The sequence below is a fragment of the Paroedura picta genome, chromosome 1 (genome assembly GCF_049243985.1).
Source record: "Paroedura picta isolate Pp20150507F chromosome 1, Ppicta_v3.0, whole genome shotgun sequence".
Lineage (NCBI taxonomy): Eukaryota > Metazoa > Chordata > Lepidosauria > Squamata > Gekkonidae > Paroedura > Paroedura picta.
In genome coordinates this window covers 161,953,879-161,971,480 of record NC_135369.1, presented here as the reverse complement: position 1 = coordinate 161,971,480, position 17,602 = coordinate 161,953,879, and the positions used below count along the sequence as shown (strand labels likewise).

At 43.4% G+C, this 17,602-nt stretch overlaps 1 protein-coding gene across 2 annotated transcripts in view; it reads right to left on the bottom strand.

Annotated features, from left to right (window-relative positions):
* Nucleotides 1-17,602, bottom strand: part of ASAP2 (ArfGAP with SH3 domain, ankyrin repeat and PH domain 2) — a 121,069-nt gene that overhangs the window by 48,651 nt on the left and 54,816 nt on the right. For both annotated transcript variants that reach the window (XM_077310424.1, XM_077310416.1), the window contains exons 6-9: nt 12,770-12,899; nt 9,903-9,988; nt 5,136-5,211; nt 3,950-4,036 (exon numbers count right to left, since the gene is read on the bottom strand). In XM_077310424.1, the coding sequence (XP_077166539.1) occupies nt 3,950-4,036; nt 5,136-5,211; nt 9,903-9,988; nt 12,770-12,899 (379 nt within the window). The remainder of the gene's footprint in view (nt 1-3,949; nt 4,037-5,135; nt 5,212-9,902; nt 9,989-12,769; nt 12,900-17,602) is intronic.

Sequence of the window (17,602 nt, the reverse complement as noted above, 5' to 3'; positions counted from 1 at the left end):
ACACGAAAGGCTCCCGCTTTTGCGGCCGATTTGCTTGCGGCCTGGGAAGTTTCTTACTGGGGGGGGGGGGAGAAGGAGCTGTGGCCCGGTGTCCAGGGCCTTCATGGCACCGGGCTGCAGCCCAGTGGTTGGAGACCACCGCATAAAATCATTAAAAAATACTGGCATATAACATAAGAGAAGGAAAGATTTGACCATAAAATAGATACCATAGTAAAACAGGGCATAAATACATAAGATACTTAGAAGCTAAAAAATATTGCATTTATATCTCAATATATACCCCGCAGTTCTCAGTTACTGTATTAATGCTATTTATTTATCAAGCCTTTTGTCACCCTGTTTTTCATAGGAGGTCCAGACTGCTTCTCTAAGCATTAATTAATGTAACATAAAAGTTTAATTCACAGTCTACAAGATCATACCCTTTTTGGGATTATAATAGCCAAGAAATCCGCCACACACTCAGTAACTCCAGGAATCTTATCAGCTAATAAAACTTCTACTACATTGCTCAGGGGTCTGTATGCTAATGGATTTGCTGAACATCCTTCAGCACACTAAAAGTTCTGAGGGACTGCTAGGTAGAGAAAAGCCAAGTAACTGGATTTTAGCAGAATTTTTTTTCCCACATGTGGCTTCTATCCAGTTTCTACCAAGGGCTGATCATCAGCCAGTATAAGTTTAGATCATTTAGAGCAGCGGTCCCCAACCTTTTCCAGGTTGAGGACCACTTCCGGGGATGGGGGAGAGCCGACGGCCCCGCCAGCTGGCGCGAACGCGTATGCGTGGCAGCTCCACGCAAACGTGCATGCGCAGGGCTGCCGCGTATGTGCATTTGTGTCCGCCAGGAGGGCAAACGCGCATGTGAGGCAGCTCCACACATATGCGTTTGCGTCCGCTGGCAAGCTTCTCGCTGCAGGGGGGAAGAAGAGGCAGGCGCGGCCGGCAGCAGCCCAGTACCGTGGCCTTTGCGGCCCAATACCAAGACCTTTGCAGCCCGGCACCGGGCCGCAGACCGGGGGTTGGGGACCACTGATTTAGAGAACACAGAGCTGGAGAGAGAATCAGACAGATATTTTAGAAAGAATACCCCAGTTATTTGAAATGCACATACAAATCATGCAATGTAAAAGTTTCAAAAATATTAAAAGGACTTACTCTCCTAGACTTCGGTCACAAAAGGCAAATGCATTTTAGAAAGAAAAGAAGATCAGTTATGGTGTAAAAATATACAGGGCCAAAGGGAAATATTAGCAGGTTAAATTAAAGCTGTACTATAGATGTGTGGGTGTTTTTTTTTTCTACAATTACCATCCATGATTCCACAAATTAGATTCCATGTTAAATACTGATAATGTTCTATTGATTTTCAGGATTGTTATACTGCATGCCTGCATTCATATTTCTGGTGCAATCAAGAACCGGTGCATTGAAAGCCATCTGAAATATACATTTATATCTACCAACCAGGGAATATGGAATACAAGTAGTACAAAATTAGATACAAGCTTTATTCTTGGATTGGGAGCCTATCCAGACAAAAAAGAAGTTGGCTTCTAAAACTCCTTGCCTCAACTTGAGCTTTCTATAATACTTAAAATACAATTATATGTACACCTGAAGAAGTATGACACGTGTGCTGGCTGTACCTTTGCATTTTTTTCACCAATCACAGTCCAGACAACTTTTAACTTTAAGAGACTGTTCACATGAGGGTTGTTTTACACTGCTGAGTGAAGCATTCAGCTCAAGTAGAAATGAAGCTGGGATTTCATGAGGCACTTAATACAGCTTTATAACCTTACTAACATCCAGCAGTGTAAGCAAAATCCTACTGTAAGTTTATTTTGTTTTAAATTTAAAATTTATATCCTGCTTTTCACTCCAACAGGCACCCAAAATGGTCTATCATGACTTTCTCCACCGCTCTACTTCATCCTCACAACAAAGGCCTTGTGAGGTAAGTTAGGCCTAGCCCAAGTTAACCCAGGGAGCTTCCACGACAGAATAAGAACTGAATCCTGGTTCTCCTTGATTCTTATCCATCAGTCCAGAGTCAGCCTTGGCTGGCACTTGGAAGGGTGACCTCCAAGGAACACCAGGGTCGTTACATGGGGGCAAGCAATGGCAAACTACCTCCAAATATCTCTTGCCTGGCTGCCAGACAATCTTAGGATCGCCTGGCAACATTGCACACGTGTCATATAATAAATAAATAATACTCCAACCATATGCCAAGCCATCCTGGAAGTACACTTCAGAAACTCCCTTTTCGCCCTGTGATTTCCTTCTATTCTGTTGTTTTTACTTCCTCTTTGCTTGGTGTTACCTGCTTCTCTCCAGCACTCACTGATCTTTAAAGCAAGAATCAGCTTTTATCCCCTCGTAGAAGGTTTAAACTTATTTTTTAAAAATTATAACCAGCGAAAGACACGATCATAATTTTCATTGTGAATTATTATCCTGAAATTATTAAATAATGAGAATCCATTTTATTTTAAAGAACAACGCTTTCAGCAAGTGACAAAGTGCAAAACTAGCCTCCCTCCACAAACCCCCGGGGAAGATTTCACAAATGATTCATAAATACTGAAGAAACCAGCAGATTCATGGAAGAGGAGAAGAAACCAATTATGCCGGAAGGTGAAGGAAGGGATGAATATGTAAAGTGGGAGTCGCTCTGGGAAACCTTAGCTGTGCACTGAGACTTCACACACCCTGGCACTGCAATAGCATACCAATTTTTTAAAAATCTCCTAAAAATCAGATCCGAAAAAGACAGAAAAACAACACAGAAAACTATACTGCTCTAAATAGCCAGCCGGGCCATCTGAATTTCCCATTAAAACTGAATGATTGGTTCACAACAATCCTGGACTATGTGGCTTGTCTGAAGAGGACCGGTAAGGTTCAGTAATCTTGCTTCTTCAGCAGAGTCTGTCGCTGCAGGGGAAACATCAAGCTAATTTCTGGTCTACCTACAACTTCAGCACTCACTGGATCTCAGACAACGATCTGAATGCTGAGGCATGTCTATTGCTGAGGCATGTCTAAGCCGTCCCCATTCTTTGCTGAATGGAATGGAGTTCAACTCCTACACAAGTATAATTAGAGGCACTGCAGGTAGGCCAAAGGTCATCTCTACCACAATTGGGAAAGAAGTCCTAAAGATATAAACATCTTAATTCAGCATTTTAAAGTTCAATGAAGGTAACACGTTTTTTCAATTTGTTGTTTGATTCAAAGACTGTATTATTTCCCCTTATGAACCCACTTTTCAAGCACACTCTAGAAACTAAGGCGGAATAGAGGAAAGAAGGGATGTTTTTCCTTATCTTACACGTGCAAACAAAGAAGTTACTGCCTGGTCTAAAAGAAAATTAAAATCTGTATGCTGATGATAGGCTGCTTAATACTTAATACTTCATGCACATCAACTTAGTGGATTCAGAAAATTGTCACACCTTTTTAAAAAATACTAGTTTCAACATCATGTTTTGTTTCCATAGGGTACATTTTCTAATGTTTCCAAATGTTGCACCTATACAATTTCTTCCAATGTGATTTTAGGACAAAAAGCCCCTGTTTCGTTTACAGGATTGTCCTTGAACAATATGGCACACTGAACCAAAATGTTTTTTCACTTGTATGCATCTCTGGGAACCATTCCAAAAGCCATCACTTGGATGCCAAACACGATATCTGAACTCTTCCCGAGTAATTCAAATAATCCACAGTTCCAGTATACGCTCGGAACAACCTTAATGAGAGGCAAGCAAGGAAGTCTCTGGGAAAAAATAAAATGTCTTGCAGAACCTCTCTAAGAAATCTATATATTACTGCAATGAATAATTTAAAAAACAGAGTTCTGATTGCATGAAGATGATGCTAAAAAGCACCCAAAACTTTAATATTCCCATTCATAAGTATCACCCTACATGCTCACCTCTTTCTGATCGACTTGAAGTGCAGATTTTAAAATATCCCTAAGCTGAATTAATTGTTTTCTTTCTTCATCTTGTGCTTGCTTGATCTGAAGTGGAGACATAACCAGAATTCAAAATTACTGCTTGTCACTTGGGCTGATGCAGGTGGAATGATCCTGATGCACTGCTCCCCTCCCTTTTCCTACTCTCAGTCATCCCATGACCTTTAACACAGTACATTCATTTACTTACTACTCGTGTCCACTTTAAAAATTCCCATAACATTGACAAGAGACTAAAATCAAAGAATCTAAACAGCAGCAAATAATAAAAACACATCTTCATCAGAAAAGTGCCACATTCACAAAAACATTTGAATGACAACTGAACCCAAAGGACTGCTTGTCTAGCAAAAAATTATCATAACTGCATATTTGGACTTATGATGCAGTTTACTAATTTGCTACTAATATACTTATATCTGTGCTCTTATGATGCCTGCTCCAAAGTCTGAGGAAGTGTGCATGTACATGAAAGCTTACACCTTGAGTAAATCTTTGTGGGTCTTAAAGGTGCTATTGGACTCAAGTTTAGTTGTAAACCGAAGATAATGCTTTCCACGGATTACTCTTAATCCTAATATAAAACTGAAATCTGAAACTGGTTATTAAGTTCAGGTTAAGAGAGAAGCTGTCACTGATCACTGCTAATGATGCTGCTGATGTCACAAGGGTAGAGGGTCTGTGTGCCAGTGATAATTTGTGGCCCATGTGAATGTGGTAGCTAGGTGCAGAGTAGGCATGATCTCATAATCCACTCCCCTTTCAAGGTACAGATGCTAATGTAGGTATTCTTTTACCTGTAACTGCATTAGGATCTATACTTTGTGAACTCATTCCTTAAACTGTCCAATTACACCGATAAGTTATGCATCATATAACATTATGAGGAAAGCATGAGGAGTAATTTCCATAGCACTCTGACATTTCAAAAAGTACAGCATGTTAAATCCTGCAATAAGTCTAAATAAATTAGCACTGTAGCCCTATTTATATTTACTTAGAATTAACTCACACTTAAGTAGCTTTCAGACTGGCATGCAACTTTCTTTGGCAAAAGATGGCGTTGATGAAAACAGCATTTTATTTATTTTTTAGTAGAATTAAAATTCTACAGTTCACAATGCCCATATGACTTCTTACTTACTGTGTGAAGATCTGTGGAAAGCTTTTCTATTGAAGGTTTGAGGCTTTCAACAGCTTTCAGACCATCCTGAAAGAAACTTTGGAAGAAAGGAACTTTTACAAAAGGGAATGGCCAAAATTAATTTTAAGCGTCTGAATTGTGCTGAACAGACAAGGCGCAGAAGTCTGGATTAATATAATGTATGTATGTTTATGAACTCCACGACAGATAGACTGATGAAGTCAGGAATTCCGTGAAGGATCTTTATCACAAACACATCTGCCTTCTGGAAGGAAATAACAGGCACTGGTAAGATTCAGTAATACTGGGTGGAGGTCAGCTCTTCTGCAAATCCTGCCTCTTGTGATTCATCAGAAATTTCCATAACGAGGAAGGAGGAACAGGAAAAGGTTACACACACACATAATTCTCACCCTCAATCTTCTAGGCCAGTGGTTCTCAACCATCCTAATGCCATGACCCTTTAAGACAGTTCTTCATATTGTGGTGACCCCCAACCATAAAATTAAACCCAAACTGACCAATGGTGTGGAGATCCATTGTTCATGATTGTATATAAATAGTATATAAATAGTATATAAATTATACATAAATTATATATAAATTGGTTATAAATTGGCGGACGCCTTCAGGAAGAGTGGCAACAGTGGCGGTGCCCCCCCCCCCCGCCAAGCTGCTTGTGACCCCTGTGAAAGGGTCGTTCAACCCTCAAAGGGGTCCCGACCCCCAGGTTGAGAACTGTTGCTCTAGGCCTTTTTGATGCTCTGAGGAAAAACAAATGATTATAATATCCTCACTGCTAGAGTTGTTTCGATAATATTCTGCATTTCTACTAGTTTCTTAGTCCTATGGGACAACCAAAAGTGGAAATTGACCAGCTGCCAAATTCTAATGAAGAACAAAAAGAGTGACATTACTTGCAGCAGTCTGAAAGGACTTAAAAATAGAATCACATAAAATAAAACATCCACTTTATGATTTCACTGTGGAGAAAGTGGCTGTGATCCAACGTGGCCATTTGTGTACCTCAGGTGTAGGAAATGTAACCATGGAAGTACTCTTTGGAATCTCAGCTTCTGCAACTTTCACACTCACCAAGACAAACCACCGTTCGATCTTGGGTGTTAAAGGCCATAGCAGCAATGCACACTACAGGCTCATGTAGGCTGGTGACTTTGAATCATAGCCACACAAAATCAATACCCTTTCTTTCTTTATTATAAGCTTGTGTCCAATGTAACGTTCATTAGTTTACATTACGCATTCCTAATTCCCTGTTCTAGGATTTCTACTGCTGCTTTCACATGCATGATGACCCAAGTCTTGTATCCTCTATGACTGTTTATGCACTGGAGGTTTCATGCCGGGCTGCAGGCTGGAGTTTTAGTCATGGCAGGTTGCCCCACCTCTTCCTGCACCCACACGGGGGAGCATTTGGCCCAGTTCACCTCATCTGCCCCTGATTTGTGTTCCCTCTTGGAAGCTGAGGCAGCGAAGTTCCCAGTGCATAAACGGTCTATGTGAGAACACCTACAATGGCTTATATAAGCACTTGGATAACAAAGACGCTAAAGCATCCTGGGTTTTCACTTGAATGCAGCACCCTGGATTCTGTAGGCCCTTGCACATGCAGGAACACATGATATACACATCGAACGACCAAGCAGATTCACTACCAATGACTTTCTTCCATAAATGAAACAAAAGAAATCTTGACTCCTGCTCATGTGTGCAAGGGGATTCCTGTGATGCTCCTGCCTGGGCAGTAATGTTTACTGCATGCACAGAACTGGAAGCAGAAACATATATACCACTAACAATAATTCAATCATTTTTAATACTGTGTAGGCAATCAGTACAAGCCAGTGGGTTATACAGGCAGTTTCCTGCACACCCAGGACTTCTGAATCCCAGCCCCAGCCCAGCCCCAAAGCAGTACACCCTTGCAAAACCATCTGGGGGCATGCATAAAAGTGTCCCTTTTATTATCCCCTACTAATGTTCCTATAGATTATTAAGATGATTATGGGAAATAATGAGGTACTGAACTGTTGTAATGTTTTGAAAGTTGTGAAAGTTGCTCATATGTTCCAAGTAAAGTTCGATATGGTTTCAATGTAAACCGCCGAGAGCTGCAAAGAATGGGCGGTGTAAAAATCCAAATGATAGATAGATAGATAGATAGATAGATAGATAGATAGATAGATAGATAGATAGATAGATAGATAGATAGATAGATAGATAGATAGATAGATAGATAGATAGATAGATAGATAGATAGATAGATAGATAGATAGATAGATAGATAGATAGATAGATAGATAGATAGATAGATAGATAGATAGATAGATAGATAGATAGATAGATAGATAGATAGATAGATAACCCTTGTATCTCATTAATTATTTATTAAAGGCTCAAAAATCTGAGGCAGCCTTGAGAATAAGGATGCCATCCTCCAGGTGGTATGTAGGGATCCCTCGGAATTATAGCTCTTCTCCACACTACAGAGATCAGGAACCTGGCGAGAACGGATGCTTTGGAAGGTGGATTCTATGCCACTCTACCCCACTGAGGTCCCTGTCCCTTCATCCCCTGCTGATGACTAGGGGGGACGACCTGGCAACTGTACTTGACAAATTAGACCCTGCCCTCCCTGATGACTTTCCCCCCTTTTCTTTATTTGTGCCATGCCTTCACCCTCCAATCTGGCACCAGGCAAATTGGAGGCACCGGGGAACCCAGCTGTCACAGACCAGGAACTGCCTGATCTCCCAGAGGACGAGCAGCTGAAACCCAGCCTTACTCAAGCCTCTGGACAAGGCAGCGACCAGCCTGGAAGACTCGCAGGAGGAGCAGCACGGGAGGCCACAGACCAAGACCCCAAGCAAGCCCCAAGTGGCAGAGTTGGAGGAGGCGATCTACCCTGACAGCTGTCAGAGATCAGCACACCTGTCAGTGCAGCCAGGGTAGATGGGGCTCAGGTGCAACGGCTTCCTCCAATGAGGATTGGCTCCAGCTGTAGGCCCTCTGAGGGCTGCTCGACCCGGTTTCTGGCTACATCAGCAATGCCAAACGACTCCTGTTCTGGTTTGATACGGCGAAGCTCTTCTCTTCTGACTCCTGGTTTCCATACTTTTGGCTCAGCTTTGAATACATTCCCGATTCCAACCCCCCAGCTTGGCTTTGACTATGTCTCCAGTAATTCGACCCTTGGCTTGGCTTTCAACCACGTCCCAGCTCTTTGACCCTCAGCTTGTCTACTGACTCCACTCCTGATTCTGGGTTGCCTTTTGACTCTAGCTCTCTCTGGTTTTGACCTCGCCCTGGCTTGACTCTGCTCCCTTCCCCACTTGCGGTGAACTGTGTCTCCCTTGGCTCTTGACCTCCTGGACTAGACTCTGGACTCTGGCAAGCTCTCTGACTTGGCACAACTACCCCGCTAAGTAGATGCAGCCTGGCAGGGCAATACAATTTGCTTCTTTTCTTTATTTGCTTCTTTCCAGGATTTCTGAATCACTGCTCTCAAAGCACCGTTCAGAACAATTCCACCAAAAGATCCCAAAATGATACATTACTCTGGACCCAAAAATCAAAACATACAAAATGACAATCAAATGTGTGATAAACATCTCCAGATGGAAGGACTCCTGTCGGCAGAAGTGCGTCTTTCCCACCTTCTCTTCCTGCTATTTACACCCCAAAATGTTCCTAGAAATACTGTTTCTAGAGTGTGACAGGGGGCTCCGTAACACCTTGAGGGCCACTGGGAAGTTTACTGTAGGGAGGGGTAAAAACCACCACCACCACCACCACCACCAGTGTGTACGTGGAAATCTTAGCTAGGATCCAATACACAGCAGCTATCGGCACACAAAGGAATTGTGTACAGGCAAGGAAACAATTTGTGAGTACAAAGGAATTAAAAAATGTACTCATCCTAGTGAACAGATACAGTTACGGGAAAGACACCATGTGGCACTGCTATCTGCTTTAAGAATTTGAGAAGAGACATTCAAAACTTTTCTCTTCATGGCAAAACTGAAAGTTGGGAGACATTTACAGGGTTCCCAATCTGATGTTTGTCTTGTAACGCTAATGAAGGGTCAAGTTGGGGGTGGGGGGGAGGCACGTGCAGGAGAGAAGCAGACATTGGCAGGGGGTGCCTTAACCTTTCCCCACACCCATATTCTCCCCTCCAAATGTCCCCACCATCTGGCTATTGCCCAGTCAGGCTTACATCCAGTCTTAGAGCCTAGCTGGGGAGAAAATGAATTTGCAAGAGAGAGGCTTGCCGAATACCCCACTGACACTTCCAAATCATTCATCATACAGTTTCCATATTGAAAATGAGAGAGAACTCAGAGCTGTCAGAACACTAATCCTTAATTGTGCATTTTCCCTTTGGAAAAAAAAATCAGGTCTGTCACTAGACATGCCCTGCAAAATGTGAAAGCTGTTACAACTGCCTGTCTCCTCCTTTTCCACAAAGAGATTACTAATCATGCCAAATGACCATGTGGAAATTATGGGCTGCAGACAACGACGTGCTACAGCTTAATGCTTCATTTCACTTAAAATAATACCCCAAACAAGACAATAATGGGCCTTTTCAACCATTCAGTTTGGTAGAAAAACAGAATAGGGAACCACAAAGATTTTGTGGCATTTGAATCTTCAAAAAGATCTGTTTCTGCACTTAGCTTATATGAGGAAATCATAAATAGGTTTCAAGAAACATATTGCTATAAAGATATAAAAACTTACTTGCACTGTGCATGGAAATACTTGATGAGGTTCTGAAGTAGGTCAACTCCCTTTTTAATCTTGATTTCATTGACTTTCAACAGGTACTGTAAAAGACAGAAAGCATGCAACTGATATTAATTAGTGTTTAGTTACAGGGATAGTAATATTTAAATCTCCTTTAACTGTGGCTTGGGGACTCCTCAAAATATTAGCATTTAGAGACAAGTATACACTGAAAAAAAATTATTTCAACCATCAAACATAAGCAAGGGAAGTACAGGGCTATGTTCCAAGGAACAAGTTCTGGATGAGCAGAAAACTCTTTTCTAGTATTTGATAGTTAAGACCGTTTCCACACCAGAGGCTTTGCATCGGGCTGCAGGCTGAAGTCTGAGTCGGGGCACATTGCCCCGCCTCTTCCTGCTCCCACATGGGGGGAGCATATGGCCCAGAGCACCTTGTCCACCCCAGATCTGCACACCCGCATGGGAGCCGAGGGGCAGCCAAGTTCCCAGTGCAAAACGGTCTAAGAGAAGCAAATAACCTTGAAGTTATCCGTTCTGCTTTCTTCATGTGAACATTATCTCAGCTACAGGACTGTTCCTGTCAAGTCACTCTCATGCCTAAAAACATCATGTGGCAAAGGCGTTATTCATGTCTGCTGAGAGGCTGGGAAGTACCTGAGTGTTTTGCAAAGTAGATCAGTGAAAAAGGTCTTACATTTTGAGACAAGGAAACAATTTGTGGGACCGTCCCTATGGCTTCAGAACGCCGCAAAGGAAGCAGTCCTCAAAAGGTTTCTATGTAAATTCCCAACAAAACTAAGAATACTGAAAAGTATCAAGAAGGAACAGTGGCTAGGAGGAAAGCTGTGAATATTGCACAGTGAATCAGAGAATAAGCTATGCAGTGGCCATGCAGTTTCCCCAATAACTCACAAGACACCCAGATATGTTCATAAGAAACCTCGGTGTAAACTACACAAAGCTTTTATTCCAATCCCAGGTCAATTCAGTCCCTGCCCTCTACGCAGAATGCGATTTCCGTTTAGATTTTGGGCGATTTAAATTTTCCTTCTGCAGCAAGAAGGATTGATCCGGAGTGACCCTACCTTTATTGTGCAATATCTTAGAGTGCTTTTAATGCTCAATATTTTTCAAATCGGGATTGGGAAAGAAAGCTCTGTGGTAGAGAACCTCTGATAGGCCACACCTGGTCATGTGACAAGCCTGTCTTAAAGGAGACGCCCCTAATTTCTCTCAACTTCTGTCGGTCCTGGATTTTTTCTCCCTTCTCTGCCTTTTTCGATCATTCCCCACCCCCTCCAAGAAAAGAAAGAGGCTCCCTGCTTGGCTCCTCTCCCTCACCTTCAAGAAAAGGAAGAAAGAGGCTTGCCCCCCCCCTTCTGAGCCTCCCTAACCACGTGCAGAACACTTTCCTGTTTCAATGGGTGGAGGGAGAGAGGAAGATCCGAGTTCAAAGCGATCTGAATTCAACAGGACTGACAATGGAATAAACAAAGTAAGTGCAGACTGCCCTCGTCCCAAGAACCAAATGAAAGGGATGAAAGGACACATACCTGGTTCAGATGCAAAAGCAAAACCTTGGTTTGCCTCTCTCATCTCCAATCCCTGCCCTCCTGGTTCCAACAAACCATGATTTGGATTCACTGTAGTGTATCTGTGGCTTTCTGCCCATGAAGCACAACTTGCTCCCCACCTCTACTGCAGTCTCAAATGCCCCCCCCCCCCAAATGCTGCTCCTTGAGGATGTGACCTTCTCTTCAGGAGCAGCTTTTTGGGGACCATGTTTGGCTGCAGCAGGAGAAAAGAGGCAACGTAAGTCATGCCCTGCAGGCAGAAATCCCTTTGTCCATGGAAAGACTCTAATGAACCCATGCAGTCGTAGTTTGCAATAGGCCCACTCCACTAATGGCATCAGTTCCTTCTGGTGCCAGGATTCCTCCTCCAACACAAGAGTGGTTTCTACCAGCAGAAGATTTGTTTCTTACTTATACCCTTTATTAAAGAAGTCAGGTATTGTATCCAGCCAACCACTGGTGGAAGGTGGGGATAGACACAGCACTCCCCTTCCCTTCGGCAGTGCTTTTAGACCCAAGAGAATACTGGCCCTAGCTTTTGGGAACCTGGGTAAGTCAGCCATCTGCATCGAAGAAGGGAGGAATGCAGTGAGGAGGAGGAAGGGGGTGAATTATCCCCACAGCTTCTTCCACCCATCCATTTCTTCCCCTCCTCATTGTAGCCTCTGAACCAGATTGGCTCCTTGCTCACACAACTACCGCAACCCAAGGAACAATCTCTCCAGAGGTCTAAAGGAACTGCAGCAGAGAGAAGGATGCGAAGAACCCCCACAACGCAAGCCTACAATACGTTCCTCGTTCTCCAAACCAGCCCGCTATTGTTCAACGTGAAGAGGGAACCATGTTTAAAGCTGCAGTTAATATACCACCCTTTTTATGGGAAAATCCATAAGGCGCAAGTTCATTAAAACCCCAGAGGGCATCAGCAGCTCTTTCCCAACAGCTGTTAAATTTCCCTGCTTAACCAAGTAAAATGAGATTTTCTTCTCCCAACAATACTGCAGCAGATGGCAACTTGCACAGGCACAGGAGTGAATCCTCTTAGTCTGGGATCGGACTGTTGGAAAGGCTTTGCCTGTTTGGTTTGTTTTTAATCTGCAAATAATGAAGTAGGCGGCTTGCCAATTTAGCAATTGTTAGTGGCAACGGCAACAGATACTTCCCTGAAGTTGACACATCCAGATAATTTCAAAATCCTTCTGAAACCAGCAGTTGCCACAGATAACTGCAGACCAAGATGAATTCATGAATGACAGTGAGAATGAAATGGGATCATTTTTTTTACCTCACACATTTGTAACTGGAAGAACCTCCTCTCCTTTTCCATCTCTTCAGCTATTTCAGCCCCACTTATTTCTGTACGGATCATCCCATGCAACTTTGCATGTTCCTTTTTCTCTTTTTCTATTTTTGTCCTGTAGGAAAGAGAATTAAAAAAAAACACAGGCTGTTAGCCAAATATTCTTCCATAATAATTTGTTCAAGGGCTTGACTGAATATTCTAACTGGGGTTGGCCATCCTTGACTTTTGTCCACCCAAGCAACTGAGATAAGCCCATGAGGTAATGGCTGTGTCAGTAGAGCCAACAATGTGGGGAAAAGTGACAGGCATGATTAACACTCACTGTCACCTCCAGGTCCTGAGGCAAGTCCCTGAGGCGCTGTCAGCAGTGCTACAGCTTGAGACAAAAGGTTGCCGGCCTCTGTTTCAAAGTATGATCCACAGCCAAATTTATTCCAGAGTTGGTCCAGAGCAAGAGCCTCTTGTGGCGCAGAGTGGTAAGGCAGCAGACATGCAGTCTGAAGCTCTGCCCATGAGGCTGGGAGTTCAATCCCAGCAGCCAGCTCAAGGTCGACTCAGCCTTCCATCCTTCCGATGTCGGTAAAATGACCAGGGCCAGTTTCTTTTTGACCCTGGCCTCAGCCTGGTAGAATATGCTTCTGGGACAGATCAGGGCCCTGCAGGACCTGAATCAGTTCCACAGGGCCTGTAAACAATGAATCTTTAGAACAGTGGTTCTCAACCACTCTGATGCCGTGACCCCAACTGTGGGCTGGATTCATTCCATGTGATGATAGTGAGCTTACACTGCTTGACAGATTACAAAATTTCTTCCCCAAGGTTTCTCCCAACACACAAGAACACACAAGAACAAATGGAATGTTCAATTTGGGGGTGGCAAGCAGCAAGAACTACGATTTCATCAAATGGTTGTGAATTAGCCCACCTGGAAACAGAACTGTAACTGTCACTTTCAGGTGTATCCTACTTTAGTCCACAGATTTGCTGACAATGTGACAGTGCATTCAGAAGAATTCAATCATGTGTGTACATCATCCATTCATTCGGGCCGATATAAAAACCAGAATCTTGAAAACACCACTTATGTGAATATCCTTTAGGAATATCCTGCAGTGAGCAGGGGCCTTGACTAGATGGCCTGGGCCCCTTCTAACTCTATGATTCCAAGTAAAAAACTGACACCCTCTGAGAAATCAAACCAGTGTTCGATCTCCAGACATTTTTGTACCACCTCCTAGGGCTCTAATACAGCATGTTGATATAGAATATCCCAGAATTGTATTACAGCCAAGATCCAAAAGGGCTCTGAATCTTCTTCTGTGGGCAAGGTTCACCACAGCTCCTTTGGAATGAAAGCCAGGAGGTTTAAGAAGAAAATCCTAGGAAGGTACAACGTGTGTATGTAAAATGCAGTCAATCTGACATGTTGACTCCATTGGATTTTCAATACAAGCGATGAAGTAGAGATGGTTTGCCATTGTTTTCTTCTGCAGAGTTTTCTTGGTTGTCTCCCACCCAAGTACCAACCCTGTTTAGCTTCCAAGAACTGATGAGATTAAGCTTTGTTGTTGTTAGGTGCGAAGTCGTGTCCATTGTGACCCCATGGACAATGATCCTTCAGGCCTTCCTGCCCTCTACCATTCCCCGGAGTCCATTTAAGTTTGCACCGACTGCTTCAGTGACTCCATCCAGCCACCTCATTCTCTGTCGTCCCCTTCTTCTTTTGCCCTCAATCGCTCCCAGCATTAGGCTCTTCTCATGAGATGGCCGGATTGACATTGAGCTATTCTATACAGTTGCAAACCCACTGGTAGGCACAACATGGCTTTGAAAATCCTGGGCCAGAACTGAATCTTGGAAGAGTAGATTGTGCTGCCCGCAATAAGCCCTCCTCCCCCCTTCCCCAGCCATGCCCATCTGCAGTAGAAACAAGTGGCAAATCAGCATGACGTCAGTACATATGACCTGTCCAATCACCACAACACAACCTATGTATTATATACCCTTCTATACTTTCTTGACCACCACTGATTTATTTTAATAGCTTTAAAGAGCTTTTGTTAAAATCAGGATTCACTTTCTCTGAGTGAAGCTCCTCCCACCCACCCCCTGGCACTGCTAGCCCGTCCAGACGAACAGCTGTCATTCCTTCCTGTTGCTGAGCTAGCTGGCACCGAATACAAGCGAAGATGGCCGGGCTGGATGGCTCCAAGTCCTACTAGTCCAGCTGCCCTGACTATCCAAAGGTCACGACTCATGTTTTATAAAGCCTGCCTTGATTTGTGAGTGACAAAATGGCAGAGCCCAAACAGGAAAATCAAGACCTTCAAAACAAAAATAGTTCACTGGGATGAGTGTCTTCACGGTCCATGCAAATGTGTACCCAGATTAATATTCTGGGAAATACATTAATGAATCAAGTGTTTTAAAATAAAAGATGTACTGTGGAGTTATTATCATTATTTCGTCAAAGGCACAGTATGCATGAACATTCCTTAGCCGGAGATTCTCCGAGGAAAAGCTCCATGTGAAAAGGGCAGCTCAGCAAAAAGAGCAAAGGGTGAGCACAGAGTATAATTCGGGCTTCTTGGATTCAGGAAGTGACCTGCTGTCCTCGGCTGCCCTGTCCACAGCCTGTGCCTAATGCTATAGGATGTTCAAGCACATCCACCATTACAAACAGTATTTATTTATTCATTCATTCAGTTCATATACCGCCCCTCACTGTGCAGCATCTTGCAACATATGCAAAGGAGCAGAGATGAGTGCTGAGCAAGGCTTTTCCTTAGATGATGCTGTCAGGAAGTACTCCTTTGCCGGAATCTATTCTAAGTTTCCATAACAACAGCCATAAGGGATCAAAAGAATGACACATCCATCTTGTCCCAAATAGCTTTCCCAATTTCGATGGTTCGGAAAGTCTTAACAGCTCAGGGTACTAAAAAAGACTCCATTCCATATCATATATTTCTAGTCCGGGCAGTATAATTTATTAGGTCACGCTCTAGAGAATCTTCTTCCTTCTTCTTCTCTGGCACTTTTACTATGTCTGCACCATACACACCCCAGGCTAGTTTGAGCTCATCAGAAGCTAAGCAGAGACGGCCGGGGTTAGTATTTGAATGGGAGACCGACCGGAGATATCAGGGTTTCTATGCAGAGGGAGGCAATGGCAAGCCACCTCTGTTTATCTCTTGCCTTGAAAACCCCACAGAATTGTCATATGTTGGCTGCTACTTGACCACAAAAAGACAAAACAAAAAAATTCCAAACTGGGGTAGAAACAGATGGCAACAGTGGTGTGGGTTAACTATACTTAGCATTAACACTGGTGCTCTGATACTGAAACAGTGAGGAACATCATGCAAGAGGGGAGGAGTGTGCAAGTTCGAAAGGGCATTCCTGAGCATTGAACCCATCACTAAGAGATCAGAGAGTAAAACATCAGCACTGAACGTCTCTGTAAACATCTCTGAAATAAGGCAAAGAGCTTGTTTTCTGAAAATAAGTATCCCCTGCACTGAAAATATAATCAATCATGTTATGTGAGTACACAAACCCCAACTTTGAGGGTGCCTTAAAATGTTTGTTTGCTGGAAGTGCTAACAGTGTGAAAGGAATTCCTATTATAAGCATTCATTTCCCATAGGTTTTCTCAGCAGGATGGGCTGTTAATGTATAACCATGTAAAGGAAGGTGCAGCACAAACAAAAACAAAGCAGAACTCAATTTTTCAGACCAGCCAGATTTGGCCAAAGGCCCAGTAGCAGTTTTACCATGTTGGTCTGATGCAGCAGAACAAAGTTTGAGTCCACATGCACCTTTAAGACCAACAAAGTTTTATTCAAGGTGTCAGCTTATGAATGCGTGCACATTTCTTCATCTGGAAAAGATGAACAAGGGGAAGACTACAGCCCAGCAACCAAACACAAGAACACCACCAAAATTATATGGAGAAGTGTGGGTGCACATGAAAGCTTCTCAGTAAACCTTATAAAATCCAAACTGACAACTCACTCCCGCCCTCGTTGACAGTGCATTTTGAACTGATTGGCTGTCATTGGCAGAGTGCTGTGTTTCTATTGGTGGAATGCCCCCAGGGGCATTCAATTCAAATTGCATTCTGCCAACAAGGGCCAATCAGCTCAAACTGCACTCTCCTAATAAGGGCCAATCACCTCAAATTGCATGCAGATGACTCACTCTCTATCTGATTGCTCCTCCCCGGGAAATATTCCCCCATTAGGAGATGGCCTTCAGTCTGGAATAGCCTGCCCTGGTAGTTAAGACCCAATCAGGAGAGAGCCCTTAGTCAGAAAGGCTTTAATAAGGTTCAGCTCTCCGCCTGCCACTTTCAGAAGTTTGCTGGGTGGAAGAGGAGGTCTCCTGGCCTCTTTCATCTCAGAGGACATGGAAGGGGGGTGACCTGACTCCTGGGGCAGTCTCTGTGTGATTTCTGAGATGAGGGTTATGGAAGGCCCAGAAATGGTCTTCTGCTGACCCTGCGGAACCCAGAGTGGCCAGGAAAAGCCTCTATACTCATAAGTAGGTCATGGCTCCCAGCCAGGAAAGGCTAGTAAGTGGTCTGTGAGAACAGTTTGTAACAGGACTGTGACTACCCCAAGGTCACCCAGCATGTGAACGAGCAGGGAATCCAATCCAGCTTGTCACATTAGAAGCTGCTGCTCTTAACCACTACACCAAGCTGTACAAATTGCCATTGCCTGAAAGAGATGTAGCTAAAGCACAGGCAGAAGAAGCTGTTGCAGGAAGACGATGTAAGTCTTTTCTAACTTGCTTATTAACTGTTTTGGG